We start from the raw sequence: 26223 nt of genomic DNA on the forward strand, positions 1-26223 counted from the left end.
GGCATAAATTTCATTCATTTCATTTTCATCCAGTAGATGGGTGTATTAGTAAGGTTTATCTAGAGGAACAGAACCAATAGACTGTATATTGAAAGGGGATTTACTAGAATGATTTCTACAATACAATTATTTGGCCAGTGAAACACTGGTTGTCTGCATGCTGGAGCGACTAAGAGCCAATAGCCGCACGAAGCTAGATGCCTCAGCATTCCCAATCTGGTGCTCAAGGCCTGGAGGATACCTGGACAGTCACTGGTCATTAGTCCATCTTGGAAGAAGGACCTAGGTTCTGATGTCAGTAAAGGCTGAGAAGAGCTGCAGCAGCAGCAACAGTATATCTGAGCCACCCACTCTGGAACAAGATTGTGCTCTCTTGGAAATGCCCGCACAGACTCATTCAGAGGGTGTGTCTCTCAGCTGATTTCCAGAGCCTGCCAAGTTGACAATCGAAATCAATCATCACAGCGGCTAAGGTATGAGGAGGAGTTCCGGGCTTTGTTAGGAAATGAATCTGGCCATAAGGGTATCCAAGCAGTTTAAGGGGTCAAAATCTTTGACAATTTCTACACCGGTGTCTCCAATCTGTGTGTCACAGGCCCAGCTTTTCCCAACCAAGGTTCCAGACTCGGTTTTAGAAAACTGTTTCATTTCAGCATGTGTTTGGAGTTACTCTGGGACATTCCTTCTTGGCCTTTAATTATCCTTCCGTGAAAGACTCCTTTTGTTTGTTTGTTTGTTTTTGGCATGCAATTTCATAGAGTTTGGGCTCCTGATTTTCTGTTGCTTGCTATCAGCTGCCCATTGTTTCTATGAAGCGGTTTCCTTCCTTATAGTTACTATGTATGCCTGATATTTCACCGGCTGTGTATACAGTTTCACTAGTTCCCCTTACATCTGTCTAAACGGATGACTGAGTCCGCCTCAAATCCGTTTCATTGCTGGCGTTAACTGCAGTGGCATGAACTCACCAGAAATGGGATGCAAAGATAGAGTTTTGGGTATATCTTGTTTATCTGGGATCAGCACCTGTTGTGAAAAGAAGAGCCGGGCGGTGGTGGCGCACGCCTTTAATCCCAGCACTTGGGAGGCAGAGGCAGGAGCATCTCTGTGAGTTCGAGGCCAGCCTGGTCTACAAAGGGAGTTCCAGGACAGGCTCCAAAGCTACAGAGAAACCCTGTCTTGAAAAACCAAAAAAAAAAAAAAAAAAAAAAAAGAAAAGAAAAGAAGAAGGCAGAAAGGGGTAAAGTACGTGTTTTCTAGGCAAAATTTTGCTCAGCCTGTTGAGGAGCTGCAGAGAAAGACAGACAGAGGGATGCAACTCTCCCTAAAGCAGTGGCTAAATCCTTAAAAATAGATAAACAGGGAGCTGGAGAGATGGCTCAGCAGTTAAGAGTGCTTGCTGCTCTTGAAGAAGTCCCAGCTTTGGTTCCTAACACCAATATGGTGGCTAAGAACAGTCTTTCTGTTGAAGAGCGTCACACGCCCTCTCTGGTCTCCCTGGGCATTGCATGCATGTGGTGCACACAGACAAACATGCAGGCAAAGCACTCACCCATTAAATAAGCCTTAAAAAATTGTTAAATGCTTTAAAGCATTGTTAAATACTGTTTAAAATGTCTATATTTTTGTGTGTTGGAACTTTTAAGTCTTTCTTGTACACCGTTTTTGTTTCCACGTGAATAAGCAAAAGCTAAGGACTTTGAAGGACAGGTAGATGTGTCTGTCCCTCCTGCCTGGCAGCCTGGAGTGAGGGACTGTCAGCTGGGCAGCTGCTTCCCTAGCCACCTGCTGGAGTGCCTGCAAGTCTGGCTGTTTGCATACATTACAATCACTATGAAAATACTCCAGCAGCAAGATAACCTACTGCAACTGAATCCCGGATACCTGATCCAGGAAGCCTTGCTCCGATTACCTTGCTCTGGTCACCACCACTCCAGACAACCTGCACCAGCTCTGAAAGGCCAAATCCCAGGTGCTTTCTCACCAGCTTCAGGGAACTTGAGCAGCTATGCTCACTCAAGAGGACACAGAATCACTTCCTTCGGAAGAAAGAAACAGTGATTGAAGAAATGGGAAACCATCGACCGACTTTCATGCAAAGCTTGCGGCTGGTTCCTCTGTGAGCCAGTGATCTGTGTAAACAAATAGTCTTTCGTTTGCATACCACATATCCTGGCTGTATAACTCGATTAGTCAGCTGGGGATACCTTCCTAGGCGGTTTCCTGATGATGTGATGATATTAGGCCCACTAAAAGCCTCCAAAATGGTCTTTTTTTTTTTTTCCTACCTGGGCTTTTTAATGTCTGTAGAGAGGGCTGAATGATATGGCAGGCAGTGGCAAGAGGTTGGCTAAAGAGTACTAGAAAGGCCGTGAGGTGGTGGTGCCACACCTTTAATCCCAGCACTCGGGAGGCAGAGGTAGGTGAATCTCTGTGAGTTCGAGGCCAGCCTGGTCTACAAGAGCTAGTGCCAGGACAGGCTCCAAAGCTACAGAGAAACCCTGTCTCGAAAAACTAAAAAAAAAAAACCGAAAAAAAAAAGTACTAGAAAGAAGTGTGTATTGCGGGGAGGAGATTGAAGAGAGCAGTAAGAGAAAGCAGGCACTCTGGGCTGGGAGAGTTTCTGGGAGCTGCCAAGACCATAGACTGTGAGAGTCTTCATTCTCAGGGCTTGGGAACAACACTAGTAGCTGTAAAGACCACTTGGAGCTCCCTGAGTCTGTCAGCCCAGCTCATAAATCTTCAACATTCTAGGGCCCGCTATTAACACTAGAAGAGATCCTACTCAACTACTTGAAGTTGCCACCTGAGGGGAACTAAAGGGCCTGGCTAGATCTTAGTCACAGAAGTACAGCTCTGGAGACATTTAGTTTGGACTCAAAGGCCAGGCTTTTGTTCTCCTACCCTATTATTTAGGCGATGAGGTCTGCACCAGGACAGGACCTGTGGCAAAGTCTGGAATGACACCTGCTCCAGGCCACCAGGCTGTCCTTGCACCATGTATAAATGCCCCCCAGCTCTGGGAAGAGCTCTTTCAAAAATTCCTCTAAGGCCCGACAGGTCACGTCTAGGCTTCTACGTCCCAAGGTCATTTCAAGGTCTGAGACACTGCTGGAGATCCTTCTTGGTCACGGCTGAGCACGTCCTTCCAGGGTTATTGTGAAAAGCAATAAGCAAACACACTTTAAGACGGGAGAAAAATGCCAGAAGCAGTTTGCTGACTCCACAGCAGGAACGCCCACAGAGTTAAGCGTGCCAGCAGGGTTCCAGAGGAGAAAGAGGCCGGGGTCCGCAGGAGGGTCACCTGGGAGGACACTGAAGTCAGTTTTCACTGGGGGTCGCCAGCGTCCGGAGCCACTCTGTGCCCCCCCTTCCCCGCCCACCGCTCCTCTAGCGCCCCCAAGCTCCCCGTTTCTCCGACGTGGCTTACTGGCCAATGGAAGCGAGCCTTTAGAGTTGCTGGGCGGGGCCCTGCCCGACGTACCCGCGCAAGCGTTGCCCCGCCCCTCAGCCGCGCACGCGCGTCTCCGGCGCGCTCCCGAGTCGAAGCCGCCCGCGCTCGTGCCCGCGTCGGTGAGCAGCAGCCCCGGCCGCGCCCCGCCCGCTGCCGGCTGCGGGCAGCCGCTGCGGGTCTGCAGGCCTCGGGGGTGGGACCGTCTCAGCCACCGACCATGGCCGACCGCGGATGCCCTCTGGAGGCGGCGCCGCTGCCCGCCGAGGTGCTCGAGAGCCTGGCGGAGCTGGAGCTGGAGCTGTCGGAAGGTGAGAGCTGCGGGACCCTAGCTCGAGACCCCGCCCAGGGACCCCCGTCTTCGGGAGCGTCACCCCGGGAACCTGCCGGCTACCCTCACGCGGGATCCCTGCCGACCTTGCCTCGGCATCCCTTGCCCCGGGAACCTTGCGCCGCTGGGCCGCTCGCTGGATACCCCGCCAGCTTCTGCAGAGTGGCGGGTGCCCGGCCTCCGAAGGACACCCGGAGGGGCTGCCTGGGAGGTGGGCCTAGGCGGACTCTTCCGAAAGGCCGGCTGACTGCCCGAGCTGTGCAAGGCCGTGGTCTGTGCTTCCCGAGTCTGCCTTGCAGCCTGTGGGCAGGCAGGAAGCCCGGGATGCAGAAACCGAGCCCCACCCCTAGAACTCCAGACTGCCTCGTGAGCCTCAGTTTCCTCATCTATAAAACGGAGGCTCTAAGAACACTTGATTTGTGGCTGCGAAGCTAAAGTGCGTTCGTGTAGTAGATGTAAAACACGCTAACATGTAAGAGGAGGTTTGTTCATTTAGGGGATTTTGAGACGTTTATTTTACACTTTTAGGGGGCAGGCAAGGGCCACAGTGCATGTGTAGGGACGTCCGAGGTCAGTTTGCACGGAGCTGGTTCTTCCTTCCACCTTGTGGGTTCCGGGAATAAACTCAGTTTGTCGAATTAGAGGGCAAGTGCCCGCCGAGCCACCTTGTCAGCCCTCTACGTGAAAATTTTAAAAGTTAAAAAGTCAAATGAGTGAAACGAAATAGGGGAATAAGACAGCTTCAGAGATGGTGAGGGGCACCCTCGATTTGGATGCTATACCTCTCAGGAGGCCTGGGAAAAGAGTTAAGTTCTCCGTAAACTGCTCCCCCCCCCCCCCGCCCTGGGGGAAGTACATCTGATTACTAACTCCGATTTTGAGACTTCAGTGCATTCTGACCTTTTAGAACCCATTTTTCTATAATATTGTTCTTTAACTTTAGATTGGTATGTTTTGCTGAAATTGGTTTAGTGAATTTTTGACCTACCTTCCTTTTCTTTCCTCCCTCCTTCCCTCCTTCCTCCCCTCCCTCCCTCCCTCTTTTCCTCCCTCCTTTGAATGGGTATTTTCTCTGCGTGTTTGGATATCACATGCATGCCCGGTGAGGCCAGAAGAGGGTATCAGATCCGTGTGGGTGCTATGAATTGAATCCAGGTCCTCTGGAAAGGACGGTCTGTGTGATTAACCACGGGGCCATCTCTCCAGCTCCCCCCTTTGAGAATTCTTCATTCTCTTTGGAGGTGTGGTTAGGAGCGATTCTGAGAAGAAGTCTATTGTACTGGATTTGATATGGCTCCCCGGGGAAAACTGCAGAGTTGTAGCTAAGCTTTTACATGGCAACTGTGTTTTTGCAGCTCGCTCCTAGTCTCTGTTCCAGAATATCTGCTGCTTTTATTCCATGGGCTCATATGTGTTTGAGTTCGCTTGCTAGGAGCTGACAGTTAACAGAATTATTTCCTCGAAGCAAAAACTTGGTCACTTGTGACAGAACCAGAGTACATCAACTGAGGAAATATCTATTAAGTCAATTAACTCTACTTACACTGTTGCTTTTAGACATATATAGGGGTATATATGTAAGTAAAGGGTATAAGATTGTGTGCCCCGGAAAGAATATGAAAAAAAATAGCTTATAGTGGAGAAAGGAGGCAAAGGAGTGTCCGTAGAAGGAGATCGCCAAGTGCGCTGGCGGCCCCCGAGTCCATGTAGTCCCAGCTTTTAGCTCCCTCTTACTGGCACAGTTCATTTTGCCAGGTAGACTAGTGACTATCTTGGCAGAGCCAGTAACACTTGCCCTGCTCACAGAGACCTTCCACACCCTCACGTTGGAGTATAATTTGTGGTGGTTGTTGTCACGGAGCTTTCCTGGTGGGCTTCGAGGTACCCAGTGATAGAGACTGTGTTAAGCAGACTTTTGGAGTTTTCGCATAGATGCTGGCATCTGGCAAGACACTTACTAATAACATTTCTGAACTTGGGTTTGGCCAGCTGTAAAAAGGAGGTGAACGTTTTATTGACATTTCAAGGTTCTTGTAAAGATTTACTCAATGTATGTAAGTATTTTGCAACCGGAGGTGTTTTATTTATAAATTAAAGGAATGTGTTATTAATGAGTAATAGTCCTAAAACTAGTATTTCATTATTTTTTTTAATTTTAATATTTTTGGCATACAAAATAGTTTGATTGTGACCTTTTCATACATATTTGTTATACTTTGCTTATATTCACCCCATTACCCTCTTTTGTCCCCCAACTTCTCGTTCCTTTTCTCTCCCTAAGCAGTTCCCCTTCTGCCTCCAGTGTCACATAGATAAGTGTGTGTAGAGAATTAGATCTGGAGTCCACATCTAAGTGAAAGCTTAGACAATGTTTGTCTTTCTTTGTGGCCTCACTTATCCTCTTCCTAGGTTGTAGACCCCTTTCTTTCTTGACTGGGTTCCTCTTCTACTTTCAGAAATCGTGAGTGCGTGTGTGTGTGTGTGTGTGTGTGTGTGTGCGTGCGTGCGCGCATATATATTCCACATTTGCCATTATTTTTTACATTTTGCTCAACCAGAGTTTGTAGGAATGGGAATCTATCTGTCCCGGAGCTCCCTTTTCCCCATATTCAGGGCAGAGAGATAAACTTCTGGTTTAGAATGGAGTAATGTCAGTTTCATAATGCTTACATTTGTATCAGGGAGAAATTCCTTAGCACTTGGATTTGACACTGCTGGGTACATTGGAGGGAATGGGAAGAACTCAGTGCAGATACGGAGCTGCCTTCGTGGGAAGCAGTAGTGAGAACCAGTACCGGGACAGTCTCGGAAGTCTGTGTCCCTCCCTCAGCCACACACAGGCAGGGAATAGTTAGTGTTACCTGGATAATCTTGAAAATCCTGTGTGTCTCCCCTCAACATCATCAGTGACTAGACCGAAGGAAGCAATTCTCTGTCTTTATTCATAAAATATGGCCCATTGTCCAACATTATCACGGGTTCTTATCATCTACATTCTGATTGGGGTCAGCCCTCAGGGAAGGTTCTGGTCTTAAACTCTATCTTCTTACAGAGTAGGTGTGCTGAACGCTGCTGTGGAGTCCCCAAAATATAATAAGGCACACCTATTTTCTTGCTTCTCCTCCTTCTCCTGCAGAAGTTTCCCTTCTGCATTCAAGACTACTGTTAGGTGCATGTATATGTTTGTGAACACTGTGTGTGTGTCGCGGTGGCTGAATGTGCACATACAGTGGCCTGCGTTTAGAGGTCAGAGGACGACATTTGGGAGCCAGTTCTTATGCCACCATGGACTTCAGGGGTTGAACTCATCTCGTCGGGCTTGGTTGAAAAGCACTTCTGTCTGCCGAGCTGTCTTGGCAGCCCTGAAACTTGAACTTGTTAAAATAAATCTTAAGTCCTTTTAAATTGTCTTAGGTATGTGTCACGGCAGCAGCAGCAACAACAAAAGTGGATCAGCAGCGGTTAAGAGCACTTGCTGCTCTTGAAGAAGACCCTGGTTCCTTTTCCAGCACCATGGTGGCTCACAGCCGTGTAACTCCAGTTTCAGGGGACCTAACTCTCTTCTGGCCTCCGCAGGTACCAGGCACACAAGTGGCATACATACATACATGCAGGCAAGACACTCACACACATAAATTAGAAAGAATAGCAAGAAACAGAATGGAACCAAAGCAATAAAAAAAATTCTCCTAACACACAATTATATACACTTTAGCTAGTGTTCTACAGAAAGGCATGTTTCGTCCCATCCTTTTGCCTTCCTTTATTTGGTAGAGAGAGAGAGGGACAATGGGAAGTTACTGCAAACTTGTGGTGGACATCTCGGGGTGGCAAGAGGGACACCCCAAGTAGGTGGCTTAGTTAGGTCATGGTCACAAGAGCAATGGGATAAATGAACTTTATAATGAGCAGATGTGTAGCTAGCAATGAGGCTGAAATAGGAGTAAAAAGTCTCCCATCTGAGAAAGCCCAAGACTAGATGGATTTACTGCAGAACTTTAAAGAACTGATATCACTACCACTCAAGTTATTCTATAAAGTAGAGAAGGAAGGGAAGCTTCCAAACTCTTTATGAAGTCAGTATTGCTTTGATATGAGAACCACATAAAGCCATCGCCTGATAAAGAAAATTACAGACCTAACTCCCTGATGAAAAAAGATGCAAAATCCTCAATAAAATTCTCAAGAATGAAATTCAACTTCACATAAAAAGATCATTTATTGTGACTAAATTTGCTTTCTTCTAGCATTGTTCGGTGTACATAGATCAATCAGTGTAATCCAACACATTCATGGACTAAAAGAGATACCACATGATCATCTCCGTAGGTGTAGGGAAAAAAAAAAACGCTTAAAACAAAAAAATCTCACAACCCTTCCTGATAAAAGTCAGGGAGAGCCTATAGACGGAGGGGCCATACCTCAGTATAATGACGTTTGTATATGGTATATCTACAGCCAGCACCACACTAAACGGGCAAAACCCCAAAGCATTCCTGATGGTATCAAGGACAAGGCAAGAATGTCTGCTCCCTCCACTTCTCTTCAATATAGTGCTTGAAGTCTAGCTAGGACAGTGTTATAAGGGAAGCAAATAAAAGGGATACAAGTAGGAAAAGAAGTAATGTATCCCCGTTTTTCAGAAGAAGTGATTCTTTATGTCAGAAACCCCAGAAGACTCCACCCAGAAACCCTTAAGGGCTCAGAAAGACACCAAAGTGGCAAGGTGCAAAATCAACATACAAAACTCAGTAGCCTTCTCATAAACCGGTGACAGAGAGGATCAGGGGAGCAAACCCGTTCGCAGTAACCACACAAAAAGCGAAGTACCTGGAAATAAATTTGACCAATGAAACAGAAGACCTCTACGTGAAAAATTGGAGATACTAAAGAAGAAAAAATGAGAAAAACACTAGAAAGTGGAAAGACAGCTCATGCTGATGGATGGAAAAAAATGAATATTGAGAAAATGACCGTCCTGCCCAAAGTAATCTGCAACCTCAATGCAATTCTAATAAAAATTCCTGCACTGTTCTTCACAGACACAGAGAAAAGATCCCAAAACTTAACATGAAGGCATAAAAGAACAAAGATCGCCAAAGCAACCCTGAATGAAAAGAGTACTATGGGAAATCTGGGTTTCAAAATGCACCGAAATGAAACTAGATCCTTATCCGGCCCCAAACGGAACTCCAAATTGATCAAGGACCTCAACTGTCTGGGCTGGAGAGATGGCTCAGGGGTTAGGAGCACTTGCTCTGCCAGAGGACACAGGTTCAGTTCCCAGCACCCACATGGCAGCTCAGAACCGTCTGTAACTCCTGTTCCAGGGGATCCAACACCCTCACACAGACATAGATTCAGGCAAAACACCAATTACATAAAATACAAATAAAATTTTAAGAATATGATACTGTGAGATTGTTGGGGGGAAATAGGGAGTACACTTCAACTTATAGGCATGGGGTCTCTGAGCAAAAGCTACTGGGTTCCTCCAGTAACCCAGAAAGTAAGACCAACAGTCAGCAAATGGTACCTCATAAAGCACAGCTAAGATAACATGAAGCGAAAGAGGAGGCCGCTTAAGCCAGGATGGGTGTGGGATATGGGGGAAACCAGAGAGCAGCAGGGAGGGTTAACCCAGAGGCAGTGTGTATTGTTAGCCTACGGTCTAACAATCCAATTGGAAATCTGGTAGAATACACGCAATCAAAGAGGAGGGAATACTGGAGGCTAAGAGATGAGCTGGAAATCAGGGTGGGCACATGAAGGAGAGAAGCAGTTGCGGGTGGGTTAACCAGGACTAGTGATGTATGGGAAGCCCTTAGTAAGCTCATCTGAAAACGCAGCTCTCAAAGACAGTTTGAATAGAATTTCACCTCATGTGTGGACAGCATTACTCCCAAAATATATGGATTATTAAATGAAAATCATGGTGGAAGGCATGGGTTACCTTCCTACTAGTTATTGATCAAAAAATGTCCCAGAGGTCTCCAAAATGACACCAGTTATTTCCATTGTCCTGGGTTGCCCGTTGTAATTACGTGGTAAAAACACATTGCTGAAGACGCTACTATGTGTAGGACATAGAGAAATCGATTTCAAACTGACCAGGGACCTTTCTCCCTACTGGCTACCTTCATAGTTCCGGAAGGTCCTGTGCAGCCTGCTGAGGGAAAAAGACACCAATGGTCTTACCAGTGCTTGGCCTCACAACACCAACTGGCCAGTCAGGGTGTGTCCGTTGGTGTGGTAGCGTCATGACTGGCTTTGGAGGGTACGCCACAGGAGGGAGTTTCCTGCTTGGTACTGTAATCCCCATCAAAAGCCCATGGCTGAGGAGGTCACAGGTCCTAGGGCAGAACCGACCTGCTATAGTTAATTTGCTAAGTGGTCATACTCTTAAGAGTCCTCTCAGTATTTATGTTGATAGCCATAGATCCCCTGTTCTTAGCTGGCCAGAGAGGCTTCTTTTTGTAGCGGGTGGCAGTCAGTGGAGAGATGGGTACTGAGAATAAAAGACCGAGTTGCTCAGCACTAAATAGGGCCTCTGCATCACGACCCCTGCTCCATCCATCATCTCTCATAAGGCTTGGAGAGGCAGAAAGAATTTAGGCACCAAAAGCCGGGGAGGGGGGCTTTGCAGGGCTGTGCTTTGGACATGGGCTGTTGTTGCACTCATGAAATGTGCAAGCCCTGCCGGTCAAAATTCTGGCATAGACGGGGTGGGTGATGTCTAGGCCACACTCCCTACTGCAGAGCTGTGGGCAGCGGCAGTTTGTGGGGAAGAGCAGCATTCTTTTTGAAGATGTATACTGATAGGAGCCCTGTGATCCCGCTGGTGACACCTCACCAGTGCACACAAAGGCAACAGCAACTGGACTCAGTGGGCTATTAAAAAAATGAAATTGGAGTGGGGAATGGGGGTAGTGTGATTATACTTCATTGTATACATGTATGATCTTCAAAAATAAAGAAAAATTAAAAAGAGAAGTTTTGTCTAAAAACCAGTGGCAATTGTTGAACAGTGACATCCACCAGTATTCCATATATTAACTTCTCTTTTTCCTCTTCTCCTCCTCCTCCTTTTTTTTTTTTTTTTTTTAGACAAGGTCTCATTATGTAGCTCTGACTGACCTGAAATTCATTATCTAGAACAGACTGGCCTCCAATTCAGAGAGACTGACCTGTCTCTGCCTCTGGGATTAAAGGTGTGTGCTACCACACCTGGCTTCATTTGCAGAAGAAAAACAAGAAAAACCAGCTGGGAAGCGGTGTTTCCAGATGAGAATGGCTGCTCTGATTGGGTCGTGGCTGAGAGGAAGCGGGGATATTCGGGCTTTCCGTGACTGCCGAGGGTGGAGTTGGGGGTGCAGAGTGGGTGGTGAGAAATGAAGGCTGAAGACCTAGGCCTGTAGGTAGAGTCACAGATGGCAGAACTTGAGGGGAAAAGGCACTGGAAGATGTGAGCGTTTCAAGAAAGAACCTGTCTGAACAGAACCCTGGGGAATCGTGAATTACAGAGTTCCAGTCTGAGTTCTAAGGAGAGGTTTGGGCCACAGATGGGTGTTTCGTTCATTGTTGCCCTGCACTGTGTGCTGAGGGGTTGGCCCTGACGTGGATGTGCTGTCTGAGGGACCGTAATGTTCAGGAGATGGGACGGGGGTTTAGGTCATGTTAAGGGTTGTATAGACAATGCAGAACAGGTGGGTGAGGGTGACTGCATCTGTTCAGGATCAGCAGACCTGAGTGTCCTTGGGGCTCAACAAGAAAGGCATTTAAGGAGTGACATTTAAACCAAAGGAGAAATCTCGGGGGGCTGGAGGTTGTTTAGGACTCTGCAGATGGGGAGTCCTTGTGCCGGTGAGGGTCTCTTCCATCGGAGAACCATGTTCATGGAGCACAGGTAACCTCCTCGGGACTGGTGTTTCCTTGAAGAGGAGGAGAGCAGCAGAGGATGGTTATTCTCTAGTAAGTGCTTGTGTAGGAGAAACCCCATTCCTGTGATGAGACTGGCCAAGCGGGAAGAGGCTGGCAGCTGAATTGGGGCTAGACTAAGGCTGATACACCTAGGCAGCTTGGTGGTTTGGGTGTTCTGAGAGTGTGCCTGTTACTGTATCCTGTGTATGTTAGTTGAATGCCCTTGCGTGTAACGTGCCAGTTTGCCACCCTCGTGATATGTCACTTGCGGTTGGTGGTCTTGAAGGTGTTTGTACGTGGACCGGCTCTCGCATGCTGGTTACAAATCTTTGAGCTGAGAGCGACTAGCAGAACTGAGGGACCGTCTCACTCTCATTCAGCTTGCTGAGTCTTCCTGTGTGATTGTAGCACCCTCTTCTCTCCCCTTTCTTTAGGAGCACCCATGTTTATCTTCCCCACACAGCAGCACTTGGACTCGGAGGAGAGTTTCCGTACTGTTCTGGTGGTGTTGGCCAGGCCTGGAGATGGCCTAGGTTTCTCACCTCAGGTCCTTGCTGACAGAGAGGAAGGAGTGTCTTATTCAGGGGCCTCTCTCTTAGGGGAAAACCCTGTTGTCTGTCCAGGCCAGGCCCTCTGCCCGGGTGGTGGAGTATGGATCCGGCTGTGCACTCTGAGGGCTTCTGTTGGCTTTTAGGCTACCTTTTATCCTGAAGATCAAAGTTCATTTCTGCCAAGAGAGGGAAGATGCACCTAGGTCTTAGAGATTTGAAGAGATTTAGGGGTAGGGTGCTGATCTACTGGGGTGAGGAGCCTTTGCCAGAAGACGCATCCCCATGGAAACAGCGTGAGGGACCAGCATCACCCTTGTGCCTCTTGCCTGGCGCCCCATTCCTGTAGTGTGTCCTCAGTGAGCAGTGGCCATATGTTATTGTGAATCCTCCTCTCATCAGGGCAGCGCATCATCCCGCAGTGTAGCTGGGACTTAGAGCTGCATCCTACAACATTAGCTTCCTGAGGGCATTCTGAAACAAACAGAAGATGCGCGGTCTGCTGACCTGGCCCCAGCATTTTTCCACAGTCCACTCAGTAGGCTAGAGAGAGCACCTAGCAGCATAGACACACTGACACAGAAGAGCCCAGGAAGAGAGGGGACTGGACTTACTATCATGGGCCAGGCCCCGGGTGGCAGCTGTTGGTATGAAGTAGAGGCATCAGCTGTGGACACATCGCTGGAGGGAGAAGAACTATGGCACCCTGGGTTTTTCTCAAAGCCTCACTTTTACTTTATAGGTTGATGTATCTATAAATATGTATCTAGAAATGTGAAGCTGGTATAAACCATTAATAAGAATTGGTCGGGGGTCAGCAAGGTAGTTCCTTGGGTAGAGGTGCTTGCCACCAGATGTCTTGAGTTCACATGAGGAAGGAAAGGTCAGAGAATTGGCCTACATGTGCTTGTCATATACACATGTATCAAATCAATAAATGTTTAAAAGTAAGAATTTAGGTAGGGAGATAGCTCAGAGGTTAAGAGCACTTGCTGTGTTGGCAGAAAATCCAGGTTCAGTACCCAGCTGACTGACTTGTAAGTTGTAAGCTTAATGACTGCTTACAACTATCAGTAACTTCAGTTCCAGGGGATCCTGTGCCCTCTTCTGGCCTCTGGGAACCCAGAACATAAAACAGTGCTCTTACATACATGCAGGCAAAACACTCATACACATAACATAAAAAGAAATCTCTTTTAAAGATATGATTTTGCAGAGTTTGGTAGAGTGGATGTGGTAGCATTAGTTTAGGGAAGCTTGCCCGAGGCATGCCAGGGAAGGCTGTGTACCCTTTCTAAGATGCAGGGGAACTAAGACTCCAGCTGTGTCTACATCTGTATGTCCACGCTTACATCTGAATCTGTGTCATTGGGTGCTCACGTTAGTATACTTAGGACCTATTCCTGGGTCCAGTTATTAGTTCCTAAACCCTGGAACCTGCAACCAGTAACTTTGTGGATGTAGCTAAGAGTCCTGACTTGAGTTATGCAGGGTTCGTGTTGGGTCCTACATCCCATTACGAGTGCCTTTGGAAGAAAGAGGCAGAGGGAAGGTTAGACACACACAAAGGTTGGGGAAGGCCATTTAAGTGTCTGGCTAGGTTGCCGTGATGCAGGCACAAGCCAGAGAATGTCAGCATCCTGCAGATGGAGGAGCCAAAGCAAGACTTCTCCCAGAGCCTTCAGAGGGAGGGAGGTCCTTCTGCCACCTGCTTTTGGCTCATTAGAACTAATTTTGGAGCCCAAACATCTAGAGCCATGAGATGAAAATACTTTTCTTCTGTTGTCTGTCTCCAAGTTCATGGTGATTTGTTACAGTAGTCACAGGAAGCTCATCTAGTCCCCTCCCGCCGCGACATTTCAGAGAGGAGAAAGACTTCCCATGGTTGTATCTTTCCACCGCTGAGATTATTCACTATATTAGAGGGCTAACGTGTTTTATCTTTTCCAGTGTGAGTAGTGTCCTTTGTGTCCAGGTTTGGAGTTCTTTCCCTGCTCCTGGCTGTGAGGGTAACTCCTGTGTGGGTTTATTATTATTATTATTTATTTTTATTTTTTTATTTTATTTTATTTTTTATTTAGAAGCTCTGATCTTACCTTTCACACTTCAGTGTGAATGGAAATTAATTCTGTGTATGGTATGGAAGAATTTCATTTCTGCTCCAACATGGCTCTTCAGTCACTGGACACTCATGGAAGTGACGATGTTTCCCATTGCCGGGATGACTCTGGCCCTTGTCTCCCGCTTGTCTGTTTTAGTAGCTACTCTAATCTCTTCTGTAGCACAGTAAGTCTGTATTCAGAGCATTAAATCTGTCCTTTTATTCTGCTTTGATCTTTAAGCTTGATACAACTAACTTCGGCCCTTTGTGTTTCCACATAGCGGTTTAGAGCCAACTTGTCAGTTTTCATGGGAACCGCCCCCAACAGCTTTAATAGAATTACTTAGATTGACTCCAGAGAGCCACGTAGATCTTTGGTTGTTTTGCTGGTGGTGTAGGATTTAACCTAGGACCTCTACAGGTATGAACTCTGCCATTGAGTTGTAACTCCAGCTCTTTTTAATTTTCCCCTGAGATAGTCTCCCTAAGTTGCCTAGGTTAGCCTTGAACTCACTGTGTAGCTTAGGCAGACTTTGAACTCATGATCCTCTTGCTGAAGCTTCTCAAATAGCTGCTACTAAAGGCATCATCCATCTTTGCAGTTTTGATGGCGTATCTGTATGTTTCCTTGATCATCTTTAATTTATGGTTTGCCTGTATCATTAAATTCATTCTTGGATTTAAGATGGCATCTTTTAGCTCCGGGTTTAGGTATTTACATTCATAATCATGCTTTTTAATTTATTCATAAAACATAGTGATCATGGTTATTTTTGAATTCCATGGATTTTAGCTGTCGTTTCATCCTGCTGTATCTGCCTAGTCATTTCTATTCAAATGCTAGACTTTGTATCTGTGGTGTGAATTTTTGCTTCTAGTTAATGTCATGTTCTCTCCATAGCAGGTTCACTTTTGCCTTGGCATGTGGGTGGGCACAGGCAAGCCAAGATCTCATTATCTGCTCATGGATAAAGTTGGCTAAAGTGAGCACCAGACCGTTTCTGTCTGTCTTGTCTGTCTGTCTGTCTGTCTCTCCGTGTGTGTGCATGTGCATGCGTGCCATCCGTGTGTGTGCATGTGCATGCGTGCCCTGGAGTGTGTGCATGCGGAGGTCAGGGGATACCTTGTAGAGCTTTGTTTTCTTCATCCACCATGTAAACTCCAGGGATCGGATTCAAGTCACCAGGCTTCACCCACTGAACCATTTTGCTGACTTGGATCCTCTTTTTCTGTGTACTTCCCAGGGCTCCTTTTCTTTGGTGAGCTTGGAGCTCTGTGTGTATCTGTTACAGCTCAGCCTAGCCCAGTGACCTGCTTTTGACTTTTTTTTTTTTTGGCAGACTCTCGCAGCAGGAAATTAGCCTCTGATTCTTTACTTCTTTTCTAGTTTTATTCTTCAGATTAAAAAAAAAATTAAAATGAAGTCTTCCTAGTTGTTTCAATGAGGAAGCCTTTTTTTTTAAGGGCCCAATAATTCTGCCGTTACCATAAGTGGAATCCCCTGTGTGAATATTCATTTGGTGAATACATTTTCCATGTCTTTAAAAACTTTGAGATAAAAGAAGATGCTTATTAAACTTAACATGTACAAAGTCTTTTCATCAGAAATGGATGAGCTAGACCTGCAAGAGCTCTGGAAGCATGCCCAGTCTTCACGTTTCAGTATTGACCCTCTGTCCATACCGCAGCTGCGCAGAAAGGTGGATTCTCCTTCTGGGTTCTACGACTTTCGACCCTTGTATTTGGAACTAGCCCTCGGCCACCCTTTTACAGTCCCAGCCCCCAGCCCAAAGAACCTGCAGCTGTGGATGTCTTCTCTCTCCTTGTCATTTAGTGTCACGAAGATACGCCTTTCTGAAAATGATTTATTTGTTATAATATCTTAGAGATTCATCCATATCCATCCATCTATCCATCCATCCATCCATCCATCCATCCATATACATATACATGTAGTTTTAAGCTGTCTGTAATCCATTCCTTTTTATTGCTGAGTCATTTTATACGGTGTATATACCAAGACACCAATTACCAATCAGGGATGGAAGTGGCAGTGTTGCTGTGGACCCAAGTGTAAAGGGGTTCTTTATGTTAAAGAGCTCTGCATGTTCAATAGCTTTTGATAAAATGAATCAATTTCTGATAAACAATGACTGCTCAGACTCAGTGAAGTGATAACTAGTCCCATAGTTATTGAAGAAGTCACATTTATAATGTAAATGTCTCCTGAAACCTAAGTCTTCTATACTATAAGGTACTGCTGGCAGGTGTCAGCAAGCATATTTTTAAAAAGAAAGAAGAAATGTGGGACTGAACGGCTGGTGCAGTGGTTACGCACACTTGCTGGCTGCTGTTGCAGAAGATCTGGGTTTGATTCCCAGCACTCACATGGTCCTCACGAACGCCCTTAACTAGTTCCAGGGGATACAATGCCCTAATCTGGCTTCTGAATGCATCGAGCACACACATGGCTCACATACATACATGCAGGCAAGCATTCGTACATATAAGATCAAAGTAAATTTTAAAAAGAAATAATACTAATTCTATACAGTTTTCCACAAATATTTTTTAACTTTTTATTTTGAGAAAAAATAGGTTCACAAGAAGTTTCAGAAATGATACATAGAATTTACCTAGTTTTCTTCAGTAAGTTCTTGTGTAACCAAAGCATTGCCAAATCATCTGCCATACATTCCTCCATACAAAAGGGCACATGGTTATATGCTAAAAATTACAGAGGTGTAGAAGTATATGAAATAAAAATAGAAACCTGTCTCACACCCTGTCTGCAGCCAGATAGGCAGGATTAATGCTGTGTTGTTCCTCCCTGCAATAGTCTCTGCCCATGGCACATAATTCGCATTGACGTGCATGTATATGTGTGTATATATATATCATGTCAGTGATCATCTGTCTTCATATGTAACCAGCTGCCACTGTTTTCATATGCCCAACATGGTGGACATTGGTCCCATGCACACGCTGTGGCACAGCCACACAGAATAGGTAGGATTCTATAATATATATGTGTGTGTGTATATATATACACATGTATATGTAAACACACATATGCTTACTTTTTTCAGAGAAGGATCATTTTATGTTGTTGTTCAGCTTTCTCTTTTTCTTGATTGGAGGTGATGGATCCGTGATATCCATCCTCAGTATGGCAAGTACCAGGATGTTTTACATAGCCAACAGATTCTGTAGCAAAGATACGTGACAGGATATTGATGTCTTTTTCTGGTCGTCCAGTTATTTGCTATCACCACAGCATTTACTACCTGCCTTTGTAGAGTCATTCAGTGCTTCTGGTAACGACTTTTTCGAAACACGTTGATGAGTTAGTGCCTTACTGGGCTTTGGGATCTCAAGTCTGTTTCTAAAGCAGTGGCGGCCTGCTGAAGTTTCATGTTGTCCCTACCTGGAAGCCTGGAAGAGCAGCTGCCTGCCCTGTGACCACCAGAGAACAGCCCAGTGGTAGGCTGGGATTCTCTCCAGAGCCCACAGATGCCTGGATGTTCCGGCATAAACAGTGCTATCTGCCTCCTATCAGGGCCGCGCCAGTTTTGCGCAGTGGTTGGGGAACAAGGCTCTGTTGTTTGCCTTTGTTTGTGTGTTATTGTTCTCTGTGAAAGAGAATTGAACTTGGGTTTAGAAAACTTGTACAGAGTCCCCTCTTCTCCGGGGAGCCAGCTTTGTGCCAGGATTCCATTCTAGTCCATTCAGACCCTATCTGCTCTTTGTGGCTGTACCCCGATGTCAGTCGTGGTGGGCATGTGAAAATGAGGGCAGTAGGCCACACGGGAAAACAGAACACAGGTGATCATGGACGTAGTGGTCTGACTTAGCATGTTTCAGCTGCATGTTGGTTTGAAAGTGACCCGTACCCAGTAGCAACCAGACCTTTTGCCGCTTGGTCTTTTTCCATTTGTGACACTCTTTTACAGCAGCCTGCTGAGAGCCACTGTGCTTGAAGCCCAGGCTGAGGTGCAATACTTGGAAGTCTCTGTGTTAAATTAATTTTTGAGTAAGGTTTCGTCTAACTTCGAGTGGGTTCATGGGATGTATCCTCACTGTGATGTGAGCATTTGTGGGTTCATGGGATGTATCCTCACTGTGATGTGAGCTTCTGTGGGTTCATGGGATGTATCCTCACTGTGATGTGAGCTTCTGTGGTTTCATGGGATGTATCCTCACTGTGATGTGAGCTTCTGTGGGTTCATGGGATGTATCCTCACTGTGATGTGAGCTTCTGTGGGTTCATGGGATGTATCCTCACTGTGATGTGAGCATCTGTGACTGGTTCTGTGTCAGGTGACAAAATAAGATTGCTTTTATCTTATGGTGAGCATCAAGTAGGCACCTGACATGTTTAATCTCTGTGCCCTTTGGTACTCTCACCATTGTAACCTTCTTTTAAGACAGAACTATAGCTGGTATGGTGATATATGCCTTTAATCCAATGTTCAGGAGGCAGAGGCGCATGGTTCAAGGCCAGCCTCATCTCCATAGGGAGATCCATGGCTGCATAGTGAAACCCTGTCTTAGTTTTTTAATTTTTGATTTAGTCACATTTGAATATATTCTAGAGTAAATATAGTTTTAATATATGTTTAAAATATTTATGCTTTAACATTGTACATAAGTTGAATTTTGGGGGGGGAGGGGTCGGGACAGGGTTTCTTTGTAGCTTTAGAGCCTGTCCTGGAACTAGCTCTTGTAGACCAGGCTGGTCTCGAACTCACAGAGATCCACCTGCTTCTGCCTCCTGAGTGCTGGGATTAAAGACATGCACCACCACCACCCAGCATAAATTAAAATTTTAATAATTTAAATCATGAAGTATTATCTTGAACCTAGTGAGACTAATCCCCATGACCCTATGTGTGCTGTAGTGATGTTGGTCATGGGAATTGGGGTTTGAGTAGCCAGTAAGATGATGATACCCTTCTAGAAGATACTATGGGTGTGTTCAAGGCCCAATGTCGTCCACTGATGCACCCATCAGGTGAGGATGGTGGCTCTCCAAGTATCCTCGGGTCAGAGCAGTGAATCAGATTTGCTCACCCATTGAGGATGGGTTGGTGTTAAAAATGGAGCACTTAGGGAAAAAAACAACAGCAACAGGAGAAAGATTTATTTGTGGAATAATGCCAGCTCAAGGTCAAGTGAAAATATATAAGCACAAAGAAATACACATGCACATGTGTGTGCACACACATACCCGGCAGGGGATAGTCTACTGTGCACACAGGGCCACAGAACAAGCTGCTTGTGAGGGTGGGGCAGAACCTCAGGACAGTGACATCTCCAGATATCCGACTGCCTGATTGCCCAGGCTGCTCTTCAATAGGCTGTAGATGAGGGACTGGCTAGTGGGAAGGGCTTTGTGGTGGCCCAGCTTGTACTCTAGCGACTGCCTGTCTGTCTCACAGGACTGACCTTCCCTGGCATAGGCCTCCCTTGTACAGGAGAATATATTACTGTACGCCTAGAACTTTAGTGAGCCTTAATGGAAATGTCTGCCACTCCAAGGTGTCTGTTTCTATTCTGACACACCCTAGTCACGATGAATTCTGCTCAAGGAAATACTTGGCTGGGCACTCAGCAGCTGTGTTTTTTAGATACTCAGCATCCTTCTACCTTTTTGTCTGGAAGGAAGTGGAAGATGAAGGAGGAGGGCTTAGAAAACACTAGAAAACCCCCCAAAGTGGTAATAGTTAAAACTGTATTAACATTTGAACTATGATTTAGTAATCAGGATTGTTGCACTATACATTTCTGGTCTAAAATCTTCATAAAAATAATGAAGATTCCCTGTTAGCACGCGTAGTTTTGTGTAAGAACCAGGTACTATGCTCTCTCTGATTCCCACTGCATCATAGGAATGCTGGGTTGAAGTTATCTGCTACAACATCAAGCTTTTGGTGGGCTCTGGGGATCCAAATTCAGGTTCTTGTCATTGTTCAGAATTTTACTCACTGAGCTGTCTCTTTTAATTAAAAATCTTAGAACTGGCTAGAGAGATGGTTTAATTGGTAAAATGCTGGCTGCACAAGCACGAGTTACTGAGTTTGATCCCTAGAACATACATTAAAAAGATAGCTGTGGAACATGCCTAAAATTCAGTGCTGGAGAGGCAGAGAGGAGAAAGAATAGTCCCTGGGGTCCCTGCGGCTCACTGGGCAGTCAACCAGCCTAGCCTTCTTGGTTAGCTCCAGCCTACTGTGTCTCCAAACAGAGGGTGAGTAGTTAGGGGTGCTAAGGTTGACCTCTGGCCTCCATGTATACACACATGTGCACCCTCACACGTACACACAAATCTCTTTGGAACTGTATGAGTAATGACATTCTCTTTTCCCATGGCTGTTTTAGGTGACATCACTCAGAAAGGATATGAAAAGAAAAGGGCGAAGCTGCTGGCTCGTTACAGTCCCCTCATTCAAGGTAAGGCCAGCACTTTCTTTTGTTTTAGTGACAAATACACTGTCCTAGAAAACATGATATAAAAGCTGATTTAATGGCCTGGGGGTGTGGCTTACCGGTAGAACACTTGCCTAATGTGATCTTGGGGATGATTCCTAACACTGCAAACTAATAATAATAAATAAGGACTAATTTTGTATTTTAAAAATTGATATACATTTTATATTTTATTAAGGGCTGAATAATATGTCTGTTATTAGATGATAAAATAAGGGATGTAGATTATAATTTACAACTTTGGCTTGATACCAATCTCACTACCAAACAGGACTTTTTGTTTTATGGTTTTTCGAGACAGGGTTTCTCTGTGCAACAGCTCTGACTGACCTGGAACTCACTTTGTAAACCAGGCAGGCTTCAAACTCACAGAGATCCTCCTGCCTCTGCCTCCCAAGTGGTGGAATTAAAGGTGTGCACCACCATCTGGCAGCTTATTCTATTTTTGTGGTCATAGAGTGTGCCTGATATATTTCCTTACTAGACAAGGACACATAGTGTATATTTTCTAATTCTTTGCACATTAATTTATAGATTTGATATATTCATTATTTTGATTTTGTTTTGTTTTTCTGTTTGTTTGGTTGTTTTTTTGAGACAGGGTTTCTCTATGTAGCAGTCCTGGCTGTTCTAGAACTCGCTTTGTAGACCAGGCTTGCCTTGAATACAGAGATTTGCCTACCTTTGCCTCTCAAGTGCTGGGATTAAGGCATGCACCATCATGCCCAGCTGCTATTTTGAATATTTTTTAATGGAATTTCACAATGTCTTGAGTACAAAAGATCAGGAGATCCAAAAACGTGATGGGAGAATTTGTCTGGCGAGTTACTCAGTTATTATAAGGCTGTCATCACCGAGAACAGGTCACTTTGCAAGGACAGGTGGCACAGGAAGGCCAGCTCAGATGCACACATATTACACATGGTCTTGGTTTGGGAGAGATGGCACGTGACTAGGGTGCTGCCATAGCTGCCTGTACCTATGTAAAATATATAAAACCAGACACCAAAGTTAACTTCAGGTTTGTTAGGCCCAAGTGTGAGAGGCAGAAACTGTAGCGTCCTTGGGAGATCTTACAGGGAGGTGTTGCCATCTCAAAATAGGAAGGGTTTCTTAAATTGCCAGAGATGTGACTAGTACAACAATAGCCATAAAAGAAAAGATTTATAAGTTGGGACACTTTAAACTTCATGGCTTCTCCTCCTCCTCCTCCTCCTCCTCCTTTTTTAATCAAAAGATACCACAGAGAGATTGAAAAGTCAAACTACAGACTGTAAGAGGATGGTTATGACGTCGTGGTTTAAGAATGGCCCCAGGATGTACAGGCGGCCTAGTGGCTCTTTCTGCAGCAGAAGACATGCTGTCCATCTGCATGGCTAGGGGGATAGCAAGAGGCACGGGGACAACTGAGCATGAGGAGTCTAGCCTGTGCCACCAGGAGCCCAAATTTCCTAGAGTGATGAGAAAAATGGGCAAAGACTTAAATAGGCATTTCATAGAATGAAATAGCCAGTAAACGGTAATCATGAATTCTAACCTCTCGGATAATCAGAGAAGCGCAGATTAAAACCAGAGCCTGACATTCCACATTGGAGTCTGTGTCACATGGTGCCACAGTTCTCCACTAGGTACACAGGATGTCCATCGTGACCCTCAACTCCAAGATCTCCAGTCCTGCTCAACAGCACCGAGACCATGGAATGCCACAGCATCTAGACAGCATCAGTGATGAGCCTCAGTGAGATGATGGTTTGGAAGGGCATCACAGAGCAGTGTGGCCAGCATGAGCTTTAAAAACACATCAGACACTGGGGAGGCAGAGGCAGGTGGACCACTGTGAATTTAAGGCCAGTCTAGTCTACATACTGAGTTATAGGCTAGCCAGGGCTGTCCAATGAGATCCTGACTAAAAAAGTAGCAATGATAATATAAATAAGTAAGCTGTGAAAAGCCATACCAGGGACCCTTATGAAAGTTGTTAAAGAAGGAAAAGGAAACAGATTTATACAGAATGGAAATTGATTTCTAGGACACCATTTCCTGGTAGAGGTGAGATTGGATTGGGTAGGCCATATGTGATCTTCAGCTACCTGAAAGCTGTACTTCTTTTTCTTTTTTTAAATGAGAGAGAGAGAGAGAACTCTGAGTGTGCCCAAGTATAGTATGTATGTGCTAGTTAGAGGATAACTCTTGGAAGTTGCTTCTCTCCTTTCATTTGTTGAAGCAGGTCTCGCTTTCCTGCTGTGCTGTGAACTCCTGTAGCTAGCCAGTGACCTTCTAGATGACTCTCTTATTTTTACTTCCTGTCTATCCATAGACGTGCTGGGATCACTGATGTGTGCTACCACATCCGACTTTTTTATATGGGTTCTGATGATCAAATTCAGCTTGTTAGCATGGTACAGTTAGCACCTTTACTTGCTGGTCCTTCTTGTTAGTCCATGCTTAAATAATAATAATAATAATAATAATACTGTTGCTGCTTCTTCAAAAGATTTCTTTTTTATGAGTGTGTTTTGCTTATGTATTGTGTGTGCCTGTGCACCACATACTTGCCCTGGAGACCAGAAGTTCTAACTTAGAACTGGAGTAGAGGTGCTTGTGAGATGTCAGATGGGTTCTGGAAACTGAACTCCAGTCCTCCGTAAGAACAGCGAGGACTGGTGAGCACTGAGCCATCTCCACCCCCATGCTTTAACCTGTGCAGTGACTGCATTTTCCCCTCTGTAATGCTTCTCAAATTGCACGTGCTTTCTGCTACCTATAAGTACTATAAGTACTAGTATACTTATAAATAACAGAAAAAGAGTGTTAAAGATTGGTATTTGCTCATTCAAAGCAAAAACTGTAAATTGGTGGTGTGGTGGTGCACACCTTTATTCCCAGCATTTGGGAGGTAGAGCTTTGTGAGTTCGAGGACAGCCTGGTATACATAGTGAGTTAAAAGCTAGCCACAGCTACATAATAGAGAGAACCTGTCTCAAAAAACAAACAAACAAATAAAAAGCCACACTAAAATTGGCATTAATAGAAACTGTTAAAACTTCTTAAAGCCTATTTTTCCAAAAATCACAACCAACCATTAAGCATGTCTTAGCTGTTCCCAGTCCTGGCCAAGGTGTAGAGCGTGCTGGTTTTCCTCACACCACGTAGTTTTGTTGGTCACATTGATATCAGGAGGTGTGGGGGCAAAGCTGGGTAAATGCTAGAGAATAAAGGCAGTGATCTCTGTGTGCAGGACATCGCTGTGTGCTTAGAAGGCTGCTTAGTTAGCTGTGGTAATGGTAAGAGTTTTGGGTTTTATTGCTATTATAACGAGAGAATATGTGATAATAAGTAGCTTTTATTTTTCTTTCTGTTTTTGCTTTATTTTTGAGATAGGTTTTTTTCTGTGTAACAGCCCTGTTTGTCCTGGAACTTGCTTTGTAGACCAGGCTGGCCTTACATTCAGAGATCGGTTTGCCTCTGCCTCCCAAGTGCTAGGATTAAAAGCATGTGCCACCATGTCTGGCTCAGCTTTCATTTTTCAATAGTTCTATTTTGAAATGTAAAAAATTCATTTAAAATGAAAATACATTGTAAAATACTTACTAATGTGCTTAGCAAGAAAAATAGAGAACCTACATTGGGATCATAAAATATATTTGGGCCTGGCGTGGTAGCGTATGCCTTTTGTCCCAGCACTCGGGAGTCGGAGGCAGGCAGAACTCTGTGAGTTTGAGGCCAGCCTGATCTACAAAGCTAGTTGCAGGACAGCCAAGGCTACAGAGAAAAACCCTGTCTCGAAAAAAAAAAAAACCATATATATGTGTGCGTGTGTGTGTGTGTGTGTGTGCGTGAATATATATTATACATATAATATATATTTAGAAGAAATAACCAATATCCAGACATATGAAAGAACATAAATTTCTATGTGGAAGAAAGAAATTCAAAGAACAGGAAATATAAGTGGGTAATAAACACTAAATCATGTCCAACTTTACTAGTGGATATGGAAATGCATAAAGTGAACTCTCCTCTTGGGTTGGAAGAATCCTTAAGCTCTCTCTAAACTCAGCGCTGAGCAATGTGTGAGGATGTAGCACTTCCACATGTTGCTTGTAGGAGTGTGAATCCCTGCAGCCTTACCGGAAAGTTATCTCTCGATACCTGCTAAAATTAAATGTGTACCGTGTGAGGGCTGGAGAGAGAGAGAGACGGCTCAGCAGAGGAGAGCATGCCCTGCTGTTCCTGAGGATGAGAGCTCTGCTCCAGAACCACCTGTAACCGCAGCTCCAGGGGATCTGACGCCCTCTCTGGCCTCCATAGGCACTGCACTCAAACCCCTCCACCACCACATATACATAATTTAAAACAAAGCAAACTTAAGGCTGGTGTGGTGCCTAAGGCTTTTAGTCCTACTACTTAGGAGGCAGAGGCAGGTGGGCCTTGGTGAGTTCCCTGAATTCAAGACCAGCCTGGTTTACATGGCAAGTTCCAGACTGGTTAGGAATGCACAATGAGATTCTGTCTCTGTCTCAAAACAACAATAACAACAAAGTAAACCAGGTGATGGTGATGCACACCTTTAATCCCAGCACTTGGGAGGCAGAGGCAGGTGGATCTCTGTGAATTTGATACCAGCCTGGTCTACAGAGTGAATTTCAGAACAGCCAAGGCTGTTACGCAGAGAAATCCTGTCTTGAAAAATCAAAAACAAACAAAAAAATCAATCAAACAAAAAAACCTCACCTTTATCCAGTAATTTAGATCAGTTTTTGTTGTCTTTGATGAATATTTTATCTATCGAAAGGATAAAGGCATCCACGTTTTGGAACGTACATATACACCTCTGTGCAGTGTACTGCTTCGTAGTCATGCCTGGGACTAAGTGTTCTTCAGTGAAACTCTAAAGTAGTTCTTTAGCCCAGTAGGGCCACTGTTCAGTATTGTCATGTATTTGTATATGTGCATGCGTGTGTGCGTGTGTGTGCACATGTGTGTGTGTGTGTGCGCGTGTGCGTGCGCCTGTGTGTGTGTAGGGCGCACCTGCACGCTCAGATTTGGAAGAGTTAAGCATAGGTCTGTTTCTGGAGTAGCCTTTCCCCATTCTCCAGGCTGTATAACCAGCCACACTAGACAGCACCGCAGATCTGTTGTGCTCATAGACCTGCAGCTGGGCCAGCTCAGACGCTAGCGCTTGTGGATACTGCCAGAGTCCAGCGATGAGCAGGTGGGCTGGGAGGCCCCCTCACCTCCCTCCCTCGCCTGTTTTCTCACCTGGTGCTTTTCATGTGGGAATCAGCACGCCGGGATTCACAGGCATAGCCGAGTCAAGTAGATAGTTGTGTTGCTTCGTGTGACCAGCCTTAGAAGTCAGGTACTACCACTTCTGTCACTC

At 45.3% G+C, this 26223-nt stretch overlaps 1 protein-coding gene across 4 annotated transcripts in view; it reads left to right on the forward strand.

Annotated features, from left to right (window-relative positions):
- The first annotated feature begins 3562 nt into the window (after positions 1-3562).
- The window catches only part of Dip2a (disco interacting protein 2 homolog A), an 80611-nt gene continuing 57950 nt past the window's right edge, over positions 3563-26223 (forward strand). For all 4 annotated transcript variants that reach the window (XM_041634738.1, XM_041634736.1, XM_041634739.1 and 1 more), the window contains exons 1-2: positions 3563-3762; positions 20733-20804. In XM_041634738.1, coding sequence (XP_041490672.1) covers positions 3672-3762; positions 20733-20804 — 163 coding nt within the window. In that variant the 5' untranslated portion in view covers positions 3563-3671. The remainder of the gene's footprint in view (positions 3763-20732; positions 20805-26223) is intronic.

This window comes from Microtus oregoni, unplaced genomic scaffold (genome assembly GCF_018167655.1).
Source record: "Microtus oregoni isolate MIOR12 unplaced genomic scaffold, Mior012 000046F_ref0000063, whole genome shotgun sequence".
Taxonomy (NCBI): Eukaryota; Metazoa; Chordata; class Mammalia; order Rodentia; family Cricetidae; genus Microtus; species Microtus oregoni.